We start from the raw sequence: 22,999 nt of genomic DNA, 5'->3' as shown, positions 1-22,999 counted from the left end.
TATAGGCATCCATAATTCAAACTTCGCATACAATTTGCAACAAGTTTTCTGTCACAGAGAACAGACAACTATTCCCCAGAGATGAAATGCCAAAGCATTCAGTGGGTAGAAAAGGGGAAGCCTCACTCAAAAAAAAGGCTAGGATGCAACGACTAGCCAAAAAAGCAAGTCATAATGCTACGGCCACCACGTTTTTCAACCACACAATAGAATGGTATACATCTACTAGATAACTCAAGGCTAGAAAGTAAATTTTGGCTACCACACATGTTTCTGAGACATTGATGAGGAAGCACATCCCATGAAAAAGACCAGAACTTGTGCAGGAGCAGAAACTGCATTACGGCCACACAAGGGCCAAGGTTACAAACACAGTTACCCAATTTCTGCCTCACCGAAACATTGCAAAGATTTATAATGCCAGTGTTTGCGCAGCACACAAAAGTAGGAAAGGAAGGACAGAGACGAGTAAAGAGCGCTAACTTCCAACTGATCTCTATTTGACATAATAGTTCTGCAGAAACCCGCAAGGTGGAGAGAAGTAATTAATAAAGGGAAAATGAGACATCCACCCAAACATAGCTATGTGCTACAAAGGAAACCCATACGGGTTCCTTGAAAGAAAAGCCTTGCAGTTGAAAAAAAATTTCTCCTGGTCTGGGACTCAAAGCTGGAAACACCGCCTTTCCGGCGCAGCTGCTCTACCATTTCAGCTAACGAGGCAGCTAGCAGAGGGCAGGGCGAAGTCGAATTTATCAACAATTTGAAACATAGGCAAGAGTCTGAAATAATAGTTCTGTGAAAACCCGCAAGGTGGAGAGAACTAATTAATAAGTCCCGGACCAGGACGAATTTTTCTTCAACTATGAGGCTTTTCTTTCGAGGAACCCGTATGGGTTGCCTTTGTAGCACTTGGCTACGTTTGAGTGGATGTCTTATTTTCCCTTTATTAATTACTTCTCTCAACCTTGAGCGTTTTCGCGGAACTATTATGTCAAACTCTTGCCTTTGCTTCAAGTTGTCGATAAATTCGACTTCGCCCTGCCATCTGCTAGCCGCTGGTTAGCTGAGATGGTGGCTGCCCCGGAAAGGCGGTGGGGTCCCGGGTTCGAGTTCCGGACCAGGACAATTTTTTCTTCCAAATGCGAGGCTTTTCTTTCGAGGACCCCGTATTGGTTTTCTTTGTAACACTGAGCTACGTTTGGGTGGATATTTCATTTTCCCTTTATTAATAATCTCTATTTGCAGACGAGTATAATATATATGCGCGGCGAACAGGGAAACACACAGAAAAGGGCGGATACACAGAACCAGCACATCATTGATAAGTAAAATCACTTCACGTGCCCACGACTGCGCTGTGATGGGCCAGGTAATCTCGCTCAGGCCATGACAGAGCAATGGAAGGCATGCTTACGTAGCGGTCACCTAGATTTTAAATGTACTCCACTTCTATTATTTCTTGGGTTAACTGCGAACTATGGCTTGCCAACACCACACACTGATGAAGAAAGGGGTGCACTTGCAATCCCGGCAATGAATGCCAAGATGCCCCTGCACCATATTGTACATGTTGTTTCGGCACTCGTGCAAGCGCTTGTTGAGACATCTACCACTTTGGCAAACATAAGTCTTGCCGCCCTTCAGTGGGATCAAGTAAATGACCCCTTCTGTGCACGGAACGAAATCAGACCTATGCTTGATGGAGCACAAAGAAAAGTTAGCGTGTGGTGCGTTGACTCACTTACACAGCTTTTAGGGAAAACACGGGGAATGCGGAAGATGGAAATTCAAGACGATGAGCAAAACGTGAACAAGGTGAAAGCAGGAGCCAAGGTTTCGACAAGTGGACTTAAAGAAGACAAGTCTTCTTGTCTTTTCACTTTCTTTTCACTTTCACATTCTTTTCAATTGTCGAAACGTTGGCTCCTGCTTTCACCTTGTTCATGTTTTGCTCATCGTTACACAGCTTTTGTATTTTCTCTGGTGCCGAGAAAAGCCCACACACTCTAGTGCTCTGGACAATCTTCTTTAACCTGTGCGAAATGCTGTGCACATACGGCAGAACAACAGGCTGGCTCTTTTCAGCGATGTAACGTTTCTCAGGCCTATGTTCTCGTCGCACAACTTAGAGCAACTTTTCAGCCACCGAAGAAAGCAAGTGTACTGGATAATGGCTTCGACCAGGTGCTTTGCCTGTTGAGTGAAACTACTTAGCATTGTGTGGGGGCAAGATTTTTTTTGTGCGCTAGGCAAACATCGCTGTTATGAACCACGACCAACTAGCCCAAGCCTCTACCCTAATCGCAATCCCATTTTTCGCCCTGCAGCCCAGACCTGGCACCCTGCGACTTCTTTTACTACCCCCATGACAAAAAACGTCCTAAAGTGACATTGTGACATTCTTCTATCATGGAATCGGATGCAGTCAAGGCACTAGAGGCGATCATCAAAAAAATGGCAAAAGATAGCTTCACTGATTTTTGTAGGCTTGGTAGAAATGGTAAAACAGGTGTGTTTCACTTACTGGAGAATACATAGAAGGGCATAAACGTGCCGATGATTAATTTTCAGAAATAAAGGTTTCAGAGCATCAGTCTCTGTCTTTATTTAATAACTCTCATATGAGAGGCAACAGTCCCCACTACTTTACTACTGCAACCAGCTGTGGCATTGCCTTGAAGAAGTGAAAAAAATAAGCAAAAAGGCAAGAAACTTTTCATCACAAACACTTGTTGACATGCCACAAAATCACAGCAGAAATTTCTCAACCAAGGATGGGTGGATATGCTGCACCTGCCATACCATATCGGACTTGGCGCAATTTGACTTCCCTTATTTCAAGCTCTGCAGTATTTCAGTGCAGTCAGTAAGCAGGTAAAAATGGAATAACTACAGGGCAAATTACAGCGTCAAACTTTACTGCACTGGAATCTTCATTCTGCCTGCCATTTAGCAAGAAGCTGACAACAGTGATGGTGACAACACGAAGAAGATTTAGCTTTAAATTAAAAGCTGCCGTTTTGTCTTGATTAAAACAGAAATTAACTTTGCATTAACCCAAAATTACAGATTTATGTCTAGCAGGAAGTGCTCACCTCCCAGTTTCCTGTGGTACGGGCTTCATTTATGATACTCAGCAGTGACTGGATATCACTGAATAGGTTGTCATTATAGCTCCTCAGCTGGTTGTTCTCCTTTTGAAGTTCAGCCACTGTGCGTTCAGACACCTGCAGAGACGCAAAAATCTTTGCTTTTCAAGATATGGCTTTTATTTCCCTTTTTTTTTCACTTTTAATTTAAGATCATACATTCCATCTGAATAAAATTTATATCATGCAGGTTAATACAGGAGACTAATCTCATCATGCTCCAAGCCTGTGTGCTCAAGTTCTGCCAATGCTTCATGATGCCGACACTTTCTTGCTCTGCTTAGTCTCAAGGTCCTTTAGAGTGGAATGCCAAAGCCAGCCAAACTGCAGGGTTTGCCAGTGGGTTATATTATAGTCATCTTGGAGAAAATACTATTGAGCATTTCTGAAAGTTGACAGGTTGGGGTAACAAAACTGAACAAGCAGAAGAAAACATCATGTACTTTTGACAAGCAGCAGGTGTGATGGCATTTTTTACACCCTTTCTCTACCAGAATCAACTCCTCGTCTTCTTTGAGTCCTTATAGTCTTTATCTTAATGGCTAAGCCAATTTATCAGGAATGAAACATTTAACAAAATCTATAAAACTAGTATGTGCTTCCAGTTATGGTTGCCTTCAGCAGCATAAGGACTATCCTTATCAACATCTGCAGCAGTGTGGGCCATTTGAAACTTGCCATGAAATCAGTCTAGTTGGGTGAGGATATTTTCAATGAGCATTACTATAGTTAAGACTAAATTTCAAGCTATGAACAATAAGAAAAATTTGAGCCTGCCACTGTTAAGCTATTTGCAATTTTTACTCAATTATAATGTAAGTGTTGGAACAGAACCTATTTTTTTTTAAATCAAAGTTAGGGGGGCTTGAAAAAGTAAAAATAAAGTGCAACAAATTTGTCTCCTGATCCGATTCAAGTTTGATGCATGCAAAGCAGCAGCTTAAGTAAACATAAGAAATAATGCATACCAAACAATGTACACACATTCCTTTCATCAAGCTTACTCATTCTATGAAGAGAATACCGTAGATAATAGGTACAAATGACTGCTTATGATGAAAACATTTATGCATGTATCACACCATGGTTGAAAGTATTTGATACTGCAGTAAGCTTTTCAACACACCATTATAAAGGCCCCAATCAAGGGAGAGTTAAATCATTACAGATAAAGGTGCTTAAAACCTGGATATATCTGTTTTATCCATACTGCATAAAAAATGAGAGAAATAAAAGAAATTCGATAAATGCAAGAAAAAAGTACAAACTGCTAGTGTCTTTTCAGCAAGGTGCCTCTTGGAGATGATGCTCTGAATTTCCTCGCCCCACTCAGAAATTCTGTATACAGTTTCCTAGAAAAGGTGTAAAGTATTAGTGAACACATACTGATGGCCTGAAGTAAAATCACAATGATTTTTTTTCCAGATAAAACAGTTGCATGCTAAAGTAATGACATCTAGCAATTAAAGAAGTACATCTCTGACCAGAATAGAAAAGCAACAAAAGAACACACGATAGACAACACATAAGTTAGGCATTTCAAACAAATAATTTTCTTATAAAATTGCTACGTATATAAACAAACATGAGCAAGCATAGTGCAGAAATAATGAACTCTGACACAGCCTTTGAAAATAAGAACAAAAAGCAAAACTCGGAAGGAAGGAATTGATGTGCACTTAACAATAATGCTCAGTCATGAAATATGACTGATGCTTTAATCACACATGCATCCTTCTCTTTCTTATGTGATATGATTCCACAAGATCATGTATGGTTTGATGCTCATGCTTGAAGACAATGTCAGATTCTTTAACTCTTTCCATGCCAACCTTTTATACAGCAAACCAGCAAAAATTCAGGATTTTTTATTATGACTTGTTCATCGTGAACAACTTTCATTATTGCAATATAGTTAATTTGTTATTTTCTGGTGCTCATTACAGTCAATCTTTTTTCATATTTTTCAGCTGCAGGTAGGCATTGCTACAGAAACAGCCTATATAAAGCTGATATGATATTTTTTGGAACAGAAATCAATCGTGGTTTTGTTGTTCTCCGTGTGACGAGACATTCCTGGCACTGGAAGAAAACAAAATTGCAGAAGCACCAGCAGCAAAGTGTTTCCATCGAGCTATGTCCACGCAAGAGGGGCCTCTAGAGGCTCGAACTTTTCTTCACAACCATCGGTAGTTAGTTGAAGCTTCAAACACAAATCTAATTGTGTTTAGTCTAATTGATTACTTGAGGTAAAAAAAAAAGAAGGGAACGGCCAAGAAAATCAAGATTCTGCAACTGAAAAAGGTGGCCTGTGTCGATGCAGCCATCTAACCCTGCACTGCCATTTTTAAAACCCATAAGAGCCAGACTTTTGCTGCGTTTCTACCAATAGTACCCAACGAAAAAATTGTCCGACAATTGTAATACTCCCTATGCAAAATTTGAGCACAACTGGATACGTGTTTTCATTTCGCGATATATTGAGGCAAAGAATTTGAGACTGAAATCACCGCACCAACTGACAGTGGGCCAGTACCTTCAGCCCCTTCGCAGAGGGAGGGGCAGTATGGGAATGCTGGCATGATGAGCCGCAACGGAGCCAGATGTGGAAGAAGATGACGACAAAGACGTGAGCAGTGGTACGAGCGCATTCGCGCGGTTAAGCTGAAGGATGACGACGCTCAACCCAGGAATGGGCACCTAAGAGCTGCACTCTAAATATCAGGTTTCTGGGATGCTGGCACCATCTAGTAGTGCAGCATTCACACCAGAATGATCAAACGACTGCCACTCGTCTGCGGCACTCGGAAGACAAATGAAAGTCCCCGGGTGAATGAGACCTGCCACTGGTATATCTGTATTGGAGAAAACAACCGACGAGTCAGACTCATCCTTGGCACAGAAAGGGATAAAGCTAGGATAGCAGTGGCATACACTACCGTGCACAGCAAGGTGCAATAGTGCTCATAATTTTTATGGCGTCTTGGTGCTCTCTGAGATGTGTGTCAAAGCTTTTTACCATGGGAAAGTGGGACCACATAAACAACAGTAATGTGGATAAGAGATGGCAATGCATCAACGTGCCTTAGAGGAAACCAAACTTTGTTAAAAGGGTCCATCTGACTTTGCCCATGGCATGCCATTGTCATCCAATCTAGAAAGAAACTGACATTGTCTTCAAGCGCAGGAATCAGCTGACATGTGAGCTTACGGAACCAAACAAGACAGAAGATCATAGGAAGATGGAGACAAAGTGATCAGCAGTAATCAAAGGATGTTTCTGGAGCCAATGAGTTCGACAAGTGGACTTGTCTTCATCGGGGGAAAAACAATAATGAGGCAGGATGTGTGGCAAATTAACAATCGGTCATGTCGCATGACCAAGAGTTCTTTTTTGGATTTATAAGTTTTTGCCTTCCAATTTTCTTGTCTGTTCTCACATTTTAATGCTGATGTGACATAGTTCAGTCTCGCAGTGCTGCGCTAGCTCATGTTCTTGTTTATCTCACAACTCCAATAAAAAACTAGTTTGACTGAAGCACCTGTCCTGTGTGCTATTCATCATCTGCTGTTCTTTTGTTGCACTTCTTTTCTCAAAGATGAAAATAGACCAACTAATCCTCCTTGCACTTTCGAAAAGTACGTTAGATAAATGCCAGTTTACAGAATACTTTAAGCTGAAATGAAATAAAAACAGAAATTAACTGATATTCACAGCAATAGCTGTTAATTGTAAAATTTTTCAAGGGACACTGCAAATATACTAAAGCCACAGTGGAGACCTGTTGCATACTGATGCTACATAAAGTAGATAATAATAAAAAAAATTGGTTGATGCTGTGTTGTGATCAACCTGAAGTTATGATGGAGAGACATTCTGAAGCCACAAGGGCAAGGTTAAAAGCATGCACTAAGAGCAGCTACTTGATCATATTTAGCATGCGTGCACGGGCTGTATGATGGCAATGATGGTACAGTCTGACAGACTTGCACTACCACAGTGTGTGGCATGCTTCATATGCAGGCTTATTAATTATTCACAAGCAATGTTCAGAAAGCATAAGCACTACTTGTAGGAAGTAAGAAAAATATTCATCTAACTTGTTAAGGGCTTGTACATCGTCACTAAAATGAAAGTAACTTGGTTATGTGTGCTACATGCAGCATGAGTACACAAAGATTACCACTGAATTTTTCTTCCAAGAATTTCATTGCTAGCTTTGTTGGCAGTAATGAGTTTAGATTTATAAGAGCCATTATTCAGAAAGACCAGCCATGACTACTGTACCCAAAATTCACACAAATTACCTGCTGTGTGCAAATTGCAGTATAAATCATTATACTAGTACTTAAATAATTTTATAGACTGAGTCACCTCTAGACGATCACACTTGCAACTACTGATAGCAACAGCCACTAGAAGTAGCATGCTATCAGTATGCCATCAGTGTGAATTGCTAAACAGATACCGAGGGTTCCTTTTTTATTTTCATGTTAACAGAATTTTTAAAAATCGCGAAAACAACTCATTGAGCTGGATTGCTCGAAGAGGCAGACATTAGTTGGACTAGCAACCAAAATGCATAATTTACCAATTAAAAATGCACTAATAAACTTTTTAACGAATTACTTTAGCCCATATACGTATGCCAATATACGACTTGAAGCCAGTGGTTCCACAAGGCACATCCACTTGGAATGAATTTGATTAGATTAGATTAGATTATGGGGTTTTACGTGCCAAAACCACTTTCTGATTAAGAGGCATGCCGTAGTGGAGGACTCCGGAAATTTTGACCCCCTGGGGTTCTTTAACGTGCACCTAAATCTAAGTACACGGGTGTTTTCGCATTTCGCCCCCATCGAAATGCGGCCACCGTGGCCGGGGAATGAATTTGGAACTAGCACCAGTTTCGAGATAAACACTGTCAAACTTGCGGTAGAAATACACTGCTATTTAACTTACTTCTGTAGAAAAATAACATCGAACCTCAAGAATTACTGGAACAGCAAATAATTTTGTCGTGCACTTTGGGAACGTGTATCTCGAAACTAGTGTCACCCTCAGAATACATTCGCAGTGTACATGACTTTTGAAGTCACCTGCTCCAATTCATAAATTGCAATATATGTCATAAAGTATTAGTTTAAAAGTTATTTCGCAAACCATTGTTAATTGTACAAATATTAATTTTGGTTTCTTGTGCAAATAATGTCCACCTCTGAGAGTAATCTACCTCAAGAATTAGAATAGAATTGTGCTACATGCCACAGGTAATTTTTCTAAATTCCATTAACGATAAAGAAAGCACCCTATATAAACAATAAATTGTGACTATTACATTACCCGTGTTACGTCTGCAGTTGAGTGGAGGCGTCTCTGCATCTGCAGAGTTCTTTTTTCTGCTTCATTTTCAAGCTCGGCAAGACAGGACACAAGTTGCTCGTTTTGGTCCAGCAAAACTTCAATGATGACTTGCATGCTTTTAAAGGATTCCTGAAAAAACCGTCCACATTAGGTTTCAATTTATTACATTACATTAGGTAACATAAGTAGATAAGAGAACAAGATGCAATAGCAATCAATCTAGCTAGACAGACAGCCACCATGTTGGCTCAGTGGCAAGGCTGGGCTGTATCAAAAACATATGTATTTTAGATACTATCTCAAGATACTCTTTACGTATGTTGTATCTGCATCATGATACATTTGGCAAGACATGTATCAGTGTTTCCGATAAAACGTTTTATTGTGTACCTTAGAATACAAGATACACCGAAGAACTGTTTTTGGCCTAGTTGGTGTTTACTAAAAGACATATTTACTGTAAAAAAACAAAACACAGACAGGAGTAGTAATCTGTTTTGCTCCCCTGCTTCGTCTCTAATAAAACCTCATGAGCCATTCCACCCTCTAAAGGTTGATGGCCGGCGAAGCTGTTTAGCACACGACAGAGGTGACATAGAATTTTGAACAAAGATACGAACATATTTATTGTCCTGATCGGTGGTCATCATGATGATAGCATACTGTTATTAAATGCGTCCGTCACATTAAGTCAATGAATGGCTCATACCCCCTTAACCAATTGTTCATACCACCGCAAATACATTTTTAATATGGCCTTCCCATTACGACAGAAGAGAAATAAAATTCTACACTGGAATTATGAGCGGCAATGGAGCTAGCTGTGGAAGAAGACGATGCTAGAGCCATTGCTTATGATGATAGTTGATGATGATGATGACAACAGTTTCTTCTCGCCAATGAATGGCTCATACCCCATTAAGCAATGAGTGGCAACGGAGTCAGCTGTGGAAGGAGACAAAGAGGAAGAATGTGTGAGCAGTGGCAGGAGTGGGTTCGCGCTGTTGCGCGAGGGGCGCCAACAAGCCAGTTCGCGGGTTGTTTGCAGATGACAAAAATGCCCTAGCCACATACAGCTTCGCTGTAGTAAACATGTGCTTATGATACGACTATTGCAAAATCCACGAAGACACCCAGTCCCTCATGGCTAGCAAATAAAGGCATTTGAGATTCACTTTAAAGAGAAGCTGAAGCCTTTTTAAAATATTTGAGGTTTCAATGAATTAATATATTGTTTTTTTTTCACCCCCTGAATATGAAAATCAGTTTAACAGGCCCACAAGTAACCACGAGTCACTTTCATTTAGCAAAAACGAGCAGCAGTGTCTGTGGGAGATAGCGTGGGTCAGTTAACAGCCTTTGCTGGCAAAGATGACCGTGACGTCATCCTCGGTATCGGTGAGATGCACAATTTGATAGAGCGCTCACGTGATCCCTGTGTTGGCATCATCCTCGCCCCCAGTCTTTCGCTGCTATGATCGGCATGTAGAGCTTCCCAAAAAGCTTTAATGGCGATTGCAGTGTCGCTACGTGCAAAATTGAAAATAACTTCAGGAGTTGAATTATACCATGGCAGCCTTCCAAACCACTGTAAATCTTCCAAGTATTAACCCTCTTCAGCTTTCCTTTAAAAGACCAATACTTGCAGACTCATAGTCCTCATAATCAACCACTATCAGGAATATGAACAATGCACAAACAAAGTGCTACCTAGAAGCTGCACATTTTTCAAGTTTAATGACTGGCAAGGTATGTGCACATTGAACATTGGTGCAAACCTCTTATGCCGTTGTCATTCAGGATCAATTACTACTGTCTTAACATGGAAGGTGTATGAGCATGACTTGTTATTCATAAACTTTAGTATTATGTCCTGGAACCTGTCAACCTATCACTGCATAATATTGTTATGAGCCAAATCCTTGAACTAACGAAGACGACGATCATCGGGATGTTGCGCATGTTCAGCCATCTTGGCAATCTCTGTAAGTAGCCTGTTTGCGAATCCTGCTTCTTTTTTCATCTGTACGACGCCCCGTCACACATTGGTAGAGGTGTGGGGTATTCTAGCCAGACAACGGAGCTCCACAGCAGTCGGCGCTGCGGTGCAACCGCCATGGCAGACCAGCTGGAATCTGCTTCTGTGCAGCAGACCTCGATTCTGTCGAAACCAGGGCTCATATTTCTGTCATGAAGTCCAGTCTTCACCGCCGCCTAAAGAAGGTGGTCACACCTGCTCTATTCCGCACTGTAAGAGTGGCCGATGGAGGAACCCCCACCGTTCTTGGAATGTGCACTGCCCGCGTCACCATCGCCAGTCACCTTACTGCTGTTTTCTTTGTCGTTCTTGAGCAATGACCTTCTGATATTACACTTCGTATGGACTTTCTAACAACTTATTCAGCCCTGACTGACTGTGCCACTGGCCTCCTGCACCTCAAATTACCTCACATAGTCGATGCTACAACCATGCCTTCATCCCGTCTTGGCTTTCTCACCTATGTGTGCGTGCCCCTCCAAGCTGCCATTTATGTCTCCATGATCTCCAGCGCACCTGTGGCTGATGACAATTATGTCTCTCCCTGTTAACAGATGTTCTGCTCACCAAAAATGTGGCCGTGCCTAACACCCTCGTGACTGCAATAGCCCTGTCACACGGGCAAACTAAAGTGCACTTTAAGCAAGTGCACTTCAGCATGCTGAGTCATTTTGACGGCGTGCTGCTACACGATAAACAAAAGTGTTCTTTCAAAATCGTGGGACTAGCGAGCGGGATTCAGAAGGCAAAGCATATATTTGTTAACCTAAAATGTATGCACAAAAACAGTTTCTTACTGTTAGAAACAGCATTTACAAACAAGCGATGGCAGCAACAGTTACTTGACCAGTACCAGTCCAAACAACACATTCCGTCAAACAACTGCGTCACCATTACCTGGTGTGGCCGTAAACAGCCCAAGAGTGAGAGTAGTTCTTTTGCTGTTTTTGTTTTCTTTTTGCAGTGTGGCACATTTTACTACCTTGTAACGTTAGCACTTAAAGAAAAAGATGTTATTAAAAGTTACTCCTGACTCTGCTATTAATATTATTTGGCTTATTTTTTACTTATTGCTAACGCGGCTACAGACTTAACTGCCGTGAAGTATGTTAGCTGAACACACTCATAGACGAGTGCACTCTGCAGTAAGTGTCACTAAGCACTCCCGTGTGGCCGCCTGCGAATGGCATTAGCGACTAAGTTCACTCGCTCAAAGTGAACTTAAGTTTGCCTGTTTGACAGGGGTAAAAGTGGCAATCACATCGCCATTCCCATTTGAAACTCCAGCACCTCTCCTCAACTAATTCCAACAGGCATGCCACTCGCTGTCATCACTGCTGTCGAAAACCGTGAATTTTGCGCGTTGCATCCCACCAGTTTCTCCAGGTGATCCTTCATTTGCACCACAACCAGCTTGTTGTGCAATGCCTTTGTCAGAATGATCCCTGATGACCTTTCTTGTTCTCAATCTACCAACCTTAGCTGCTTCCTGCAGTCGTCCCACTACATTTTCAATTTCAACACTTGTTCTCTGAGCCAAATGTCTGTTGTCCAGCATTGAATCGACGCAGGGAACGCGAGCTCTGTCCGCTACCATCCCTATCATGTCTCCCCCGCCGAATGCCATGTGATTTAAGGCGAAGTTGACAAAATGCTCACAAAAAGGCGTTAACGAACTTTCTTCCAGCCCGTGGGCGTACCCTGTAGTGCTAGTAAAAAAAAAAAGACAGCAGCTAGCGCTTTTGTGTTGACTACCGACACCTGGACAACATAACGCACAAGGACGTATACCCACTGCCCTTAATTGACGATGCCTTGAACTGCCTCCACAAAGCCATGTACTTTTCCTCCATCGACCTGCACACCGGATACTGGCAGATAACCCTTGATGCCATGGACTGCGAGAAGACTGCATTAGTCACACCAGATGAACTTTACCAGTTCGAGATTATGCTTTTGGATTGTGCAATGCTCTCGCAACCTTCGAGTGGCCTGCTTGTCTTTGCTACCTAGATGATGTGATTGTCTTTTCGCCTACTTTTGAGAACCACATGACCTGCAATTTAACTCCTCTAAGTGTTGTTTCACTCAACCTCACATCACGATTCTCGGTCACCTTGCTAATGCTAGTGGTGTATAACCTGACCCTGACAAGGTGCGTGCCGTCCAAGACTTTCCTGTTCCTCGCTCAGTCAGAGATGTGCGGAGCTTTGTTGGCTTATGCTCTTACTTCTGCCACTTTGTCGGGAATTTTGCCGACCTTGCCCAGCCGCTTACTGACCGACTCAAGAAGAATGTCTCTTTTTCTTGAGGTCATGAGCAAGCTACCGCAGTCACCACCCTGGTCAATTAACTTGCATCACCACCCATTTTCGTGCATTTTGACCCGTCGGCCCCTACAGAAGTTCGCACCGACGCTAGTGACTACAGCATAGGTACAATCCTCGCCCAACGCCAGAATGACCAGAAATGTGTCATTGCCCAGCTGCCTTCTCTTATTGTCAGAACAGAATTTTTCTATAATTGAGCGTGAGTGCCTTGCTTTAGTCTGAGCTGTGGCGAAATTCCGTACATACTTATATGGCCACACATTTTCTGTTGTCATGCACCAAGACACCCTTTGCTGGCTCTTGTCACAGAAGGCTCCTACTGAAAGGCTTGGTCGCTGGGCATTATGGCTCCAAGAGTACACTTCTGAAGTTCTCTACAAGTCTGGCCAAATGCACCAAGGTGCTGACTGTTTATCACGCTGTCCTGTCAATCCTCCCGACACCGCCAAGCATAATACCAGTGATTTCGTCATGGCTGTTTCAGATCTGGCCAACATCCGTGCTAAACAGAAAAGCAACAACGCACTATTATCTGTAATTTGCTGCCTCCGTTCTCCTCAGCCCGATCCATCAATCCGTCTGTTTGAGCTTCAGAACGATATTCTTTACCATCGTAGCACCTCCCCCGACGGCCTGGAGCTTCTGCTTGTTCTCCCCAAGCAACTTCGTGCTACTGTCATAGCTACCGTTCTCAAATAACTGCAAGATGCCCCAACTGCTGCCCATCTTGGAGTATCTTTTGGAGAAAAGCTTTTGTCACGTTACACCAGATCTTACAAGGCGTTACGGCAACTTAGTGACGTTAAATATGAGATCGCGCCACAGGACAGTTCTTCTCCATCTACCCTGTCATCTCGTGATGTCGCACACGTATTCCCAGTTGTAACTGTACTTTTCCACCGCCTCCTCATTGCATAATTAGTGTGCACCAGGACAGCGCTCCACCCGCCGGGGAGGTCAGATGTTACCAGCCAGCTTCTTGAACTAACAAAGACGACGGCGATCACCAGGACGTTGCGCGTGTTCAGCCATCTTGGCCATCTCTGCAAATAGTCTGTTTACAAATCCTGCTTCTCTTTTTATCTGTTTGACACTGCATCACAATATGAAGGTTTATGAGAGTCAATTACGAAACTATCATTAAGATTAGCATTACAGCTGGAATGACTGCGCTGCAGTCATTTTCAAGAAACTACTGCAAGAGATCCCATTCACCAAGCTCAGGTTACGTAGTTAGTGAAACCAAGCATGGAATTGCAGCACCAAGGCTATTCTCATGGCTTTCACGATTGCTTCTTGGAAGCTCTGCCAAAAGGATGCGCTTTCAAAGAACCATTCATCTAAATGCATCCAGAAATCTTCAAGTAACTCAAATGCAAGACAAAGCCAGCAATTCAGATGGTTCCAGAAAAAAAACCTGCCAGCTACCATACCTTTCACTGTGTGCAGAAGTTACCCGACTGTTTAGAGAGGAGCCTGCCCTTTTTGACGAACTTGCTGCTACTGCTGCTGTGTTGCTTCTCCCATTTGCATCCCTAAGACAATGCGCGTTGTCTCCACACTGCCCTTTTCCATTGTCTGTGCAGGCGCAGTGCTGCACTGCTTTTTCAAGCTGTTTTTTCTCCCTTGAAGGACGGAGTAAAAAAGGTGAACCAGAGTAGGCAGGGTCCTATGACGACTTTAGAACATATTATTGGAATTACATCATGTCACTGAATTATTTGGTTTAAGGACCTCACGAAGGCCAATGCTGTAAATAACATCTTGAGCTTGCACCTAGTGTGCTCCTGAATATGTAAACTAAAGTTTGCTTTTTGTTTCTCCTCCTGACCTCCGACTCTTAACCAGCAAGGCACTCTCAACATTTAGAGACAGGCTGATGACGGCGTGGACCAGCCGGCCCTTGATGAGACACCCCAACAACGAAAGCCAACTGTTATTTTGACAAAATACAATGGCACGGCCAACAATCACCTTGAGAGATGATCGAACCCCCATTACACCTTATATAAACTCTGGAAACACTGCCGTTTACTAACTAGGTATGTAGAAAATATGCTCTCGTTTCAAATGTTTGTTGGCCATTTCCGTCTCATTTTTGCAGAAGGCGTAAGTGTATATTATAAGAGCATATGTATAAAAGATTCTGAACACTACGCTGTCTCCATATTGTATTTTTCTACTAGTTTGTTTGCAGTTGTGTTTCCCTTTCCTAAGTTTCTGCCCAAAGAAATTTTGCGCTTCATTCTTACTGTTTCACAAACTGCCACGTTCATTAATTATACTTTCCCCCTCCATAACTGTTGATGTTTTACAGACTAGCTGAATTGATGTAAGCAGCAGACAAAATATTGTGTGCTTGTGTCAGGGCATATATATATATATATATATATATATATATATATATATATATATATATATATATATATATATATATATATATTGTGCAACGGTCAATGACTCAATGTTTTTAAGAAAGTGAAGCTTTGCAAGGCCACCCTGGAAAAGAAGGTGATGAGGGATGATGATGGCAAGGAATGATGGGAGAGGAGTGAACAACACGTGGCAACCCTCCCTGAACGGCTACTTTCTGCAGCTGCCAGGAGGCAGTGACACAAGTTTATGCTAGCAGCATTGCGGCAGTAGCGTGCATCCCCCTAAATGAAGCCAACTTTCCATTATTCTTTTAAACCAGGAAATTAATTGTGCCAAGTGTTACACTGAATGACGTAGGCTCCAAAGTGCAATCTTTCTACGAAATTTGAGTAAGAACAGTGCAGCAGTAAGCAAAAAAATTATTTTCTGACATTTTAAACAAAATATGCACGTCCCTGTATATATCTTATGACAAATTGTCAAACAAGGATATTCAGAGTACTACTTGAAGAAATGTTTGTTAATAGATTCCATATTATGGTCACGCAAGTGTATAATACTAGCTGGATGGGTGCAGGGAACCAAGTACTATCAAAATGAATTATCTAATTTCCACTGGCACTGAATTCCACAATGTCTGGAAAATGGAACATGGAAAATTCATCATGGTAAAAATGTCGATGCCAGTATCAACACACTGCCATTTTATTGGTGTCAATGCAAAATAAAGTGAGCTGATCCTGATACCAATGCATGATGCGTGCTTGCAGCCCAGGCTTTAATGCAATTTGTAACATGGGCCAACCTCTGAAGCAGTGTAGTCAAAGGTGTGGACAGACCAATCTTGATAATGCTATTACATTACAATCGCTCGCATGTTGCATGAAAACCTAAGAGTTTTAATCTTTTTTAATTTTTTGTTCCACTAATGCTGTGTCCATCCTACATAAAAATGCTCCATATATAAGTGCGAAATTTGAGAGGAAATCAGCGGGCAGTTTCGTTGGAATAGTCATGCATAGCTGGTGCTCCCATTTATGCAACACTCAGTGAATTGCAGGCTTGTTTCCTGGTTGTGGTAGCTCATAGGAATTAATCTGGAGCCCTCCACTCAGTCATTTCTCATAGCCCAGGTGTTGACCCGAGACATTAAACCCCATCAAACTATCCACCTGGGTAATATACTCTATCACTAAATATGTATACAACATAGAAACTTGCATGTAATAAAGCCAATGTTAACATGGTTACAAGATAAAATGTAATGGGAAGTGAATGGCAATTTAGTAAGCTATATATATTTTTTAACAAAGAATGCTTGGCAAGACATGTTAAAATTTTGCACATTTTACACATAACTGGAAAAGAGGGGTGTGCAATGGATGATCTAAAGCTACCAAGGATGCCCAGGGGCCTAAAATCATGCAGTTCTTTTGTTTCTGAAAGGTTTTCTCTATGTGGTTCATACAGGATTCTGATATGTTTTTTGACTTACTGGCTTTAATAAATAGTAAACATGTAGCACGCAATAATACGCAGCAAAAAAGAATCCTCCTCTCCCTCACTGCTGCGTCTGCATGTCACTACTACATGTATGCCAATACAATCATAAAATGCGGTATGCATGTGTGACATTAGAATTTGACTTGTATGAAAGCTATATGCACCAGCCCAGCTAATACCTCTGTGCTTCTTGGATGCCTTCCTTCTTCAACATCCTTGCTAACCTGGACGCCTATCTGCGTCCTAAAGTCGGCCATCAGAGTTAAAAGGCGCGAAGGCACCCGTCCAGACTCGGCAGCAGCGTTGGCGCCTGCTTCCTCGCCTCCTCGTATCATCCTCGTTGGCGCTCGATCGACTCTAGGTGAAACAAAAAGCGCACTTCTGTTGGTACATAGTTCACGTCCAACATTTGTATGTATACATACATGCCACATACCGACAGGAGCTTTTCGCCTCCCAAATCTCGGAAAGCCAGGGTTAAAAGAGAAACATATTTTATAAAATCGGCTTCCAACTTTCAAAAGCGACATTCGAGATGAGCTACAATGTCGAGCACGAGGAGTTCACACCGCCACGTTGCACGGCTATTCAGACTTCATATCCGTTGTTGCAACAAAAAGTCTGAACAAATACTTTTCCGCGTGCTTTCGATATCACGCTCGGCCGCCATATGATGGTGAACGACGTGAAGACTATGTATGTACAGCGTGTACTCGATGTATGTCCATGCAGTCATAAAAAAAAAAAAAAAAAAGTCCAGCTGCAGCTAAGTTCCGCGCACCGTCTTTTTTGAATGGTTCAATTTTGGTGAGCATCTCGGTTTTGAAGCGCTTGATATCACGCGGACGGTGCGCAGAGAGCAGTCGCCCCCGTCGCGACAGTGGTCTGCTAGCTTTCAGTGTCATCTTTCACGGACCATTTCATTAGTGCGTCCACATTACCCTCTACTAGAATAATCTACAGCACGCTACAGCTGTTGTAAATCCGGTAATAAAAAGCAGCGCCACATGGCGCCACGGACGCTACTCTTGATTATTTCAAAGTGAAAGCTTTACTATATAGTTAAACGGGATAGAAACCAGTGCACGGTGCCCCTACATTCCCTGCCATCGTTATTCACCACTGCAACAGGAATAACATAAAACAGCGACATCCTACCCATCGCTCCACGCTGCATGCCACACCGAAACGTAAGCGAGAACCGTGAATGCCCACAGAACCGAAACTACCGAACACATGCGAAAACGAACGCTTGCTGTCCGCTACAAGCAGCAGTACGTAGTACTTACTGCAAGTGTTAAGGTCACCGAATCAGAGCGTCTTCTTGCAGATCAGCTTTAAGTTATACCGACCCTGGCCCTTCTCATCAAGCTTAACGCCCGTCCATTCCATTCTGCTGGTCGCGCGCGATCGTGCAGGGGAGCGCGAGCGTTGCATGGCCACGGTTACGTCTTTATTCTGCTGGTTTCGGGTTATGTTCTTTGTAATGCTTGAAAACATTATTTATTTACGAAGTCTAATGCACCTGCACCGAAATAGTTGTCGGACAGTGGGAAAATTCACAGCTAGCAATGCATGCAACAACCTAATAATATAACAGATTAATATATCCGTCAGTTTCAGTCGCGTCCACTACGTAGCACGTAGGCAAGAGTCGGCTAGTAGACGGGACGACCGAAACTACCAAACGACCGAACAGCCGATCCGAAAGCTCTCGAAGAATGGAGACTAGAGACGTCCCGACCTCACTGCAAGCAACCGTTACTTCCGAAACAAAAGCATAAGCGCTTGACGTCACATGGGTAAAAATACTTCGTACTCTCAGGGAGAGCACCCCGAACGGCAGCTGAACCATTGCTGCTGGCAGTACGATTGCCAGCTCAACGACAGCATAGAGACGACAGGCTGAGTAACTGCTGAAACGAGAGAAACGGTGTGCGACGAGGCGAACGACCCGACTCCACCTTCCGCTGGACTCGCGCGCTGCTAACAAAACTAGTTGAAGGAACGCAGGACGCGAAAGGCACTGCAACGGATACAGTGCTTGCTAACTACGGTTGTTGCTGAGCTACTTCTTGGTAGTGAAAATGTCGACGCGTTGACGGTAAGTTGCTTGTTCCTGCAAATTTTGGCCGCTGTGAAGCGTGCTACGTGGCACACGTCTCTGCCGTTGTTTAAATGCTCTGTCTAGCGAAGATGAGTGGTCTAGACGATGCCAGCTCCTTGCGAAGAAGTTCGTTTAGAACAGTGTCTCGTCGCCGCTATAAAGGTGCTACGTTTCTTCGTGCTTTTTTCATGCTTTTTCTGCCACAAAACCATGAGCTAACCTTGCCAGATAATCTCGCCGTTTATTTTGTTTGAACTTCCGGCCTCACTTCCGGTTCCGCCTGCTCATGTGTTTTCATGGATATGTGCATGTGCACAGGGAGCACGTAAAATCAATAACTTGCCTAAAGCTCCTCCATCGATGCGCCTTTGGTCGATCCCTGGTGGGGAGAGAACGCTGTGGAAGGGCTTTGGCCTACAGTACGTTCCAGCACTGCTTTGTCGAAAATGCATGCTGCAACGTACGTACGTCTACTTGAAGCGTGCGTAGACGATTGGGCTCATGCCAGCATGCGAGCACAACAATATATACGTTTCGTTTTACACTTATATAAGATCTACCGAAGACATCTTGCATATAAGATGTGCGAGAAAAAAAAAAAAAATCTGCATCAAGTGAGTGTATCTAATGTGCATTTGAAGCGCCAATTCAAATAGCTGTACGGCTGCACAACGTAAGTACAAAGAGTCGTGCTCGTTAATAGTAGTTCTGGCTGCAGAAATGACATCATTTGAAGGATCACCCGGCCGAAGCTCTGAATGCTTTGCAACTTTGAAAGACTTGAAAATATTGCACCTTGTTGATGCTGTCTCAACGTTTTGCTTCACGAAGAATGTCAAAAAAAAGGGGGCTGAGAGGTGGAGTAGTGCACATGGTATAAAGGTTATAAAAAGGGATAAAGTTTGACGAAGATAGGTCCTCCTATCGAAACATTGGCCAGCCTTTCTGAGGCACCTTATCCCTGTTTATAACCTTTATACCACGTCACAAAGAATGTGTGGCTCATAAAACATGCCATACCAGTAAGTCTTGGGCAGAAAATTTACTATATGTGATGTGAGTTTTACTACTGGGTGATGTGAAGATTCACCAGAAATCTGTCATAAACCTATTTGGTGCATCAGTACTCAAGATGTACAGGGTGTATATTAGCCTGACATTTGCTTGAGGAGGCATGTTTTAGCAATAAAGAGGCATCTCAGGCTAGCAGTCACAGTCTTACATGTCAATATATTGTTTCTTGGGATAGGAATTGTAAGAAATTATTCAGAACTGACATGAGTCATTGCTTATAATGAGGGATTCCTGTCCAGAGTGACTATAACAGGCTTTAAAGGGCGACTCCAGGGACTATTTTAGGTGTACGGATCTGATTGAACATTGTAGTACGTGCATTTTCCTGGGCACTTCTTAGTTTTTTTGCAAATTAATTTTAAAGATGGGCTTGCTCACTTGCACTTTTATGCCCTCAAACAGATGACTTCTACTGGCTATTGTGCTTGCCACTCGTGACATTGTACAGGAGCAGCAACACTAGTACTGACATTAAGGGAATGTGACTTATTGCCATGAGTGACTGTGTTCAAATTACTCGCTTCTGTAAATGTTTCAACGTTACTTTCATAAAGCAATTTTTCAAATGTATTTTTGTGGCACAAGAACATTGAAAATTAATTTTAGTTTACACATTGTGCCGCGATGTTGGTGCATGCAAGCACTCCTGTACCTAGCGTGTGCCTGCTGTAATGTCACCACTGATGTTATAAGCAGCTTTTCTTGGGCTGCTAGTTCCTGTTTTGATTATGATGTGTTCTTGCTTACTGAAGAATAAGATTTATGTCCTCTTATACAGATTGAATTGTTTTACACATGACAAGAAGTGCACAGAAATATAAGACAACCAAGACAACCACTTCTTTGATATAATGTTAATGTCACTGAAGTTGCTTTTTAAGTGTGCAGTCAAAGAGACCCTGCAGCACTTTTGAACATGGTAAGTTAACCTGCTTAGTCACTGAACAAAAACCGTCGTGAGCATCTGAGGTTAACATTATTTCTGTATTTATAGTGGGAAGCTCACAGCATCTTTCAAAAGACCACCGGCACCTTCTTTTAACGACCTGTTGTCCCTATTACTTTGCAAGTACATTCTACTTTTGAAATGATGTCCCTTGGCTGGATCTATATTTTAATGTCATGACTAAGCAGTGCCTCTTCCAGAAGCACAGAGAATTCTTGTTACTGAGAGTGAGGTTGTGCAGTCTGGTACAGTCTGGGAGAGAATACCACTGTGTTAAAACAGTGGCCTCCTGATGGTTCCCATGTGCATGGAGGCACATCTTCGAGTACAGTTCTAACGACAAAAAGCTGCAAAGGCTCCAAGGACATGGCAGAAGCAGCATTTGATTGTCAGTAACTCCATTCATACAAGGTGTACATTACAAAATTTGTTGCAAAAGATTTATGAGGAGATGGGGGGGGGGTGCTTTAATGTAAGACACATTTCACTTCACACCTTTCATAACCGTTTAAACTTTGCTTGTCTCGGAGTAGTGCCAGTAAATTAGTATTTGAAATATACTGTGAAGAGAATGAATAAGTGAATAAAACATTGTCTCTTTGTCTGTTTCTTCAGCCGCATGTATTTCATGGGGTCATGTGGCCTCCGTCAAGGGAGGTTTTTGGGTGCCCTGAGCATATCCTATGGGTTTGGTTCAACATTTTTGGTTTAAACCTAAAAAAAAAAAGACTTCTTTTTTTGAAAAATGTAGTTAAATTTTTTTTACAGAATTCGGTTATAACCGAAAAAGGAAAATTCGGTAGAGACACTTAAGACTGCTTACATGTGGGAATGCGAAAGCATTATAGTCACTTTGGTGAAATGTTTTTTTTTCTTCTGGTTCCTTGTCCGCGGAAGCTCTCGCCTGCTTTTTAAGTGCACCTCGGTAAGGTGAAATGAACACGCACCAAGCATCTCAACTTGCTCGCTTGCCCACGAGGAGATCATAACTCGCATGACTGCTCAGCGGCATACAATTGGACATTAATGGTTTTTATTTCATACACTCATTTTATACACTTATGACGTGGCACCACCTCCTACCCATTGGCTCTGCTGTCACGTGCCCAACGATGCGCGCTCTAGGCCGCACGTTTAGCCAGCCCGATGGCTGCAATGTGATGTGCCCAACGATGCACATACTAGGCACACACTTAGTCAACCAGGACTGTGGAGCCGCCATGGCGTCAGGGAAGCATGCTCGTCTTGCACACCGGAGGCATGGGTTCGATCCTCACCCTGACCGAAATTTGCCTAATATACTTTTCAAAGGCATTACTTTACTTTGTTTACAAGAACCTCCATGAGAAATTTGATGTCAATTCGAGTATTTTTTATGGGGTTTTACTCTTAGTCGTTGGCCATTTTTGGTTTCATCATTCGGTCACACCGCCGACTACAACACCAGATTTTCATGTAATGGGGCATAACATGCTTTTGCATTAAAACAATAATGTAAAGCAAATTTACCAGAGAGTAAGATGGTGAAACACATCAGCCTGGCACTCAAGCAACGTTGTTACTTGTTAATGCTGGAAGTGCTTTTTCTGAGGTCTCCCGCAGACTTCTGTTTCACAGAAACTATGTTGTCTCCCAACATGGCTCAGCACACAACAGTACACGTATATAGAGTCGGCGTATACGTGTAGACTTCGGTACTACCTTTGCAGATGCACTTATTGCCAGCTCTGTTCTCCGCGGAATTGCGCAGCAAACGAACGAATGCTACGTAAATATTGTTACTGCAACAAATGGCTTCAGTGCATGATTCCTTTAAATAACTGAATTAATTTCTTTGGTTCTTTCGCCTATTTTTGTACTAGAATGGGTGCATTTGGCACTGAACGCCAACTAACTGAGATACAGGTACTGTTGTACGAGAGCTTTGTGGAATGTGATGGTTTAGATGTGGTCGGTGGTGGCACTGCGTCACATTTTTCTGCCTCTAAATATTTTATTTCCTTCTGGACCATGTTCCCAGAAATGTACTCTTCTTCCATGGGTAATACACATTTCAATGCCATATACTCGCAAACATATTTGTGGCTACTTTCTAGTTCCTACGG

The 22,999-nt window shown here is 42.5% G+C and overlaps 2 protein-coding genes across 3 annotated transcripts in view; one reads left to right on the top strand and one right to left on the bottom strand.

Moving 5' to 3' along the window:
* The window catches only part of LOC126546105 (uncharacterized), a 153,408-nt gene extending 135,446 nt beyond the window's left edge, over positions 1-17,962 (bottom strand). The window contains exons 1-5 of the mRNA XM_055061665.2: positions 17,926-17,962; positions 16,947-17,124; positions 8,500-8,649; positions 4,421-4,504; positions 3,099-3,230 (exon numbers count right to left, since the gene is read on the bottom strand). Coding sequence (XP_054917640.1) covers positions 3,099-3,230; positions 4,421-4,504; positions 8,500-8,649; positions 16,947-17,102 — 522 coding nt within the window. The 5' untranslated portion in view covers positions 17,103-17,124; positions 17,926-17,962. The remainder of the gene's footprint in view (positions 1-3,098; positions 3,231-4,420; positions 4,505-8,499; positions 8,650-16,946; positions 17,125-17,925) is intronic.
* A 624-nt stretch (positions 17,963-18,586) lies between these two features.
* Positions 18,587-22,999, top strand: part of LOC126546103 (uncharacterized) — a 107,747-nt gene continuing 103,334 nt past the window's right edge. For both annotated transcript variants that reach the window (XM_055061664.2, XM_050194185.3), the window contains exon 1: positions 18,587-18,871. The gene's annotated coding sequence lies outside the window, so the exon portion shown is untranslated. The remainder of the gene's footprint in view (positions 18,872-22,999) is intronic.

Source organism: Dermacentor andersoni, chromosome 1 (assembly GCF_023375885.2).
Source record: "Dermacentor andersoni chromosome 1, qqDerAnde1_hic_scaffold, whole genome shotgun sequence".
In the NCBI taxonomy this organism is placed as follows: Eukaryota; Metazoa; Arthropoda; class Arachnida; order Ixodida; family Ixodidae; genus Dermacentor; species Dermacentor andersoni.
This window is presented reverse-complemented; position numbering and strand designations above follow the sequence as displayed.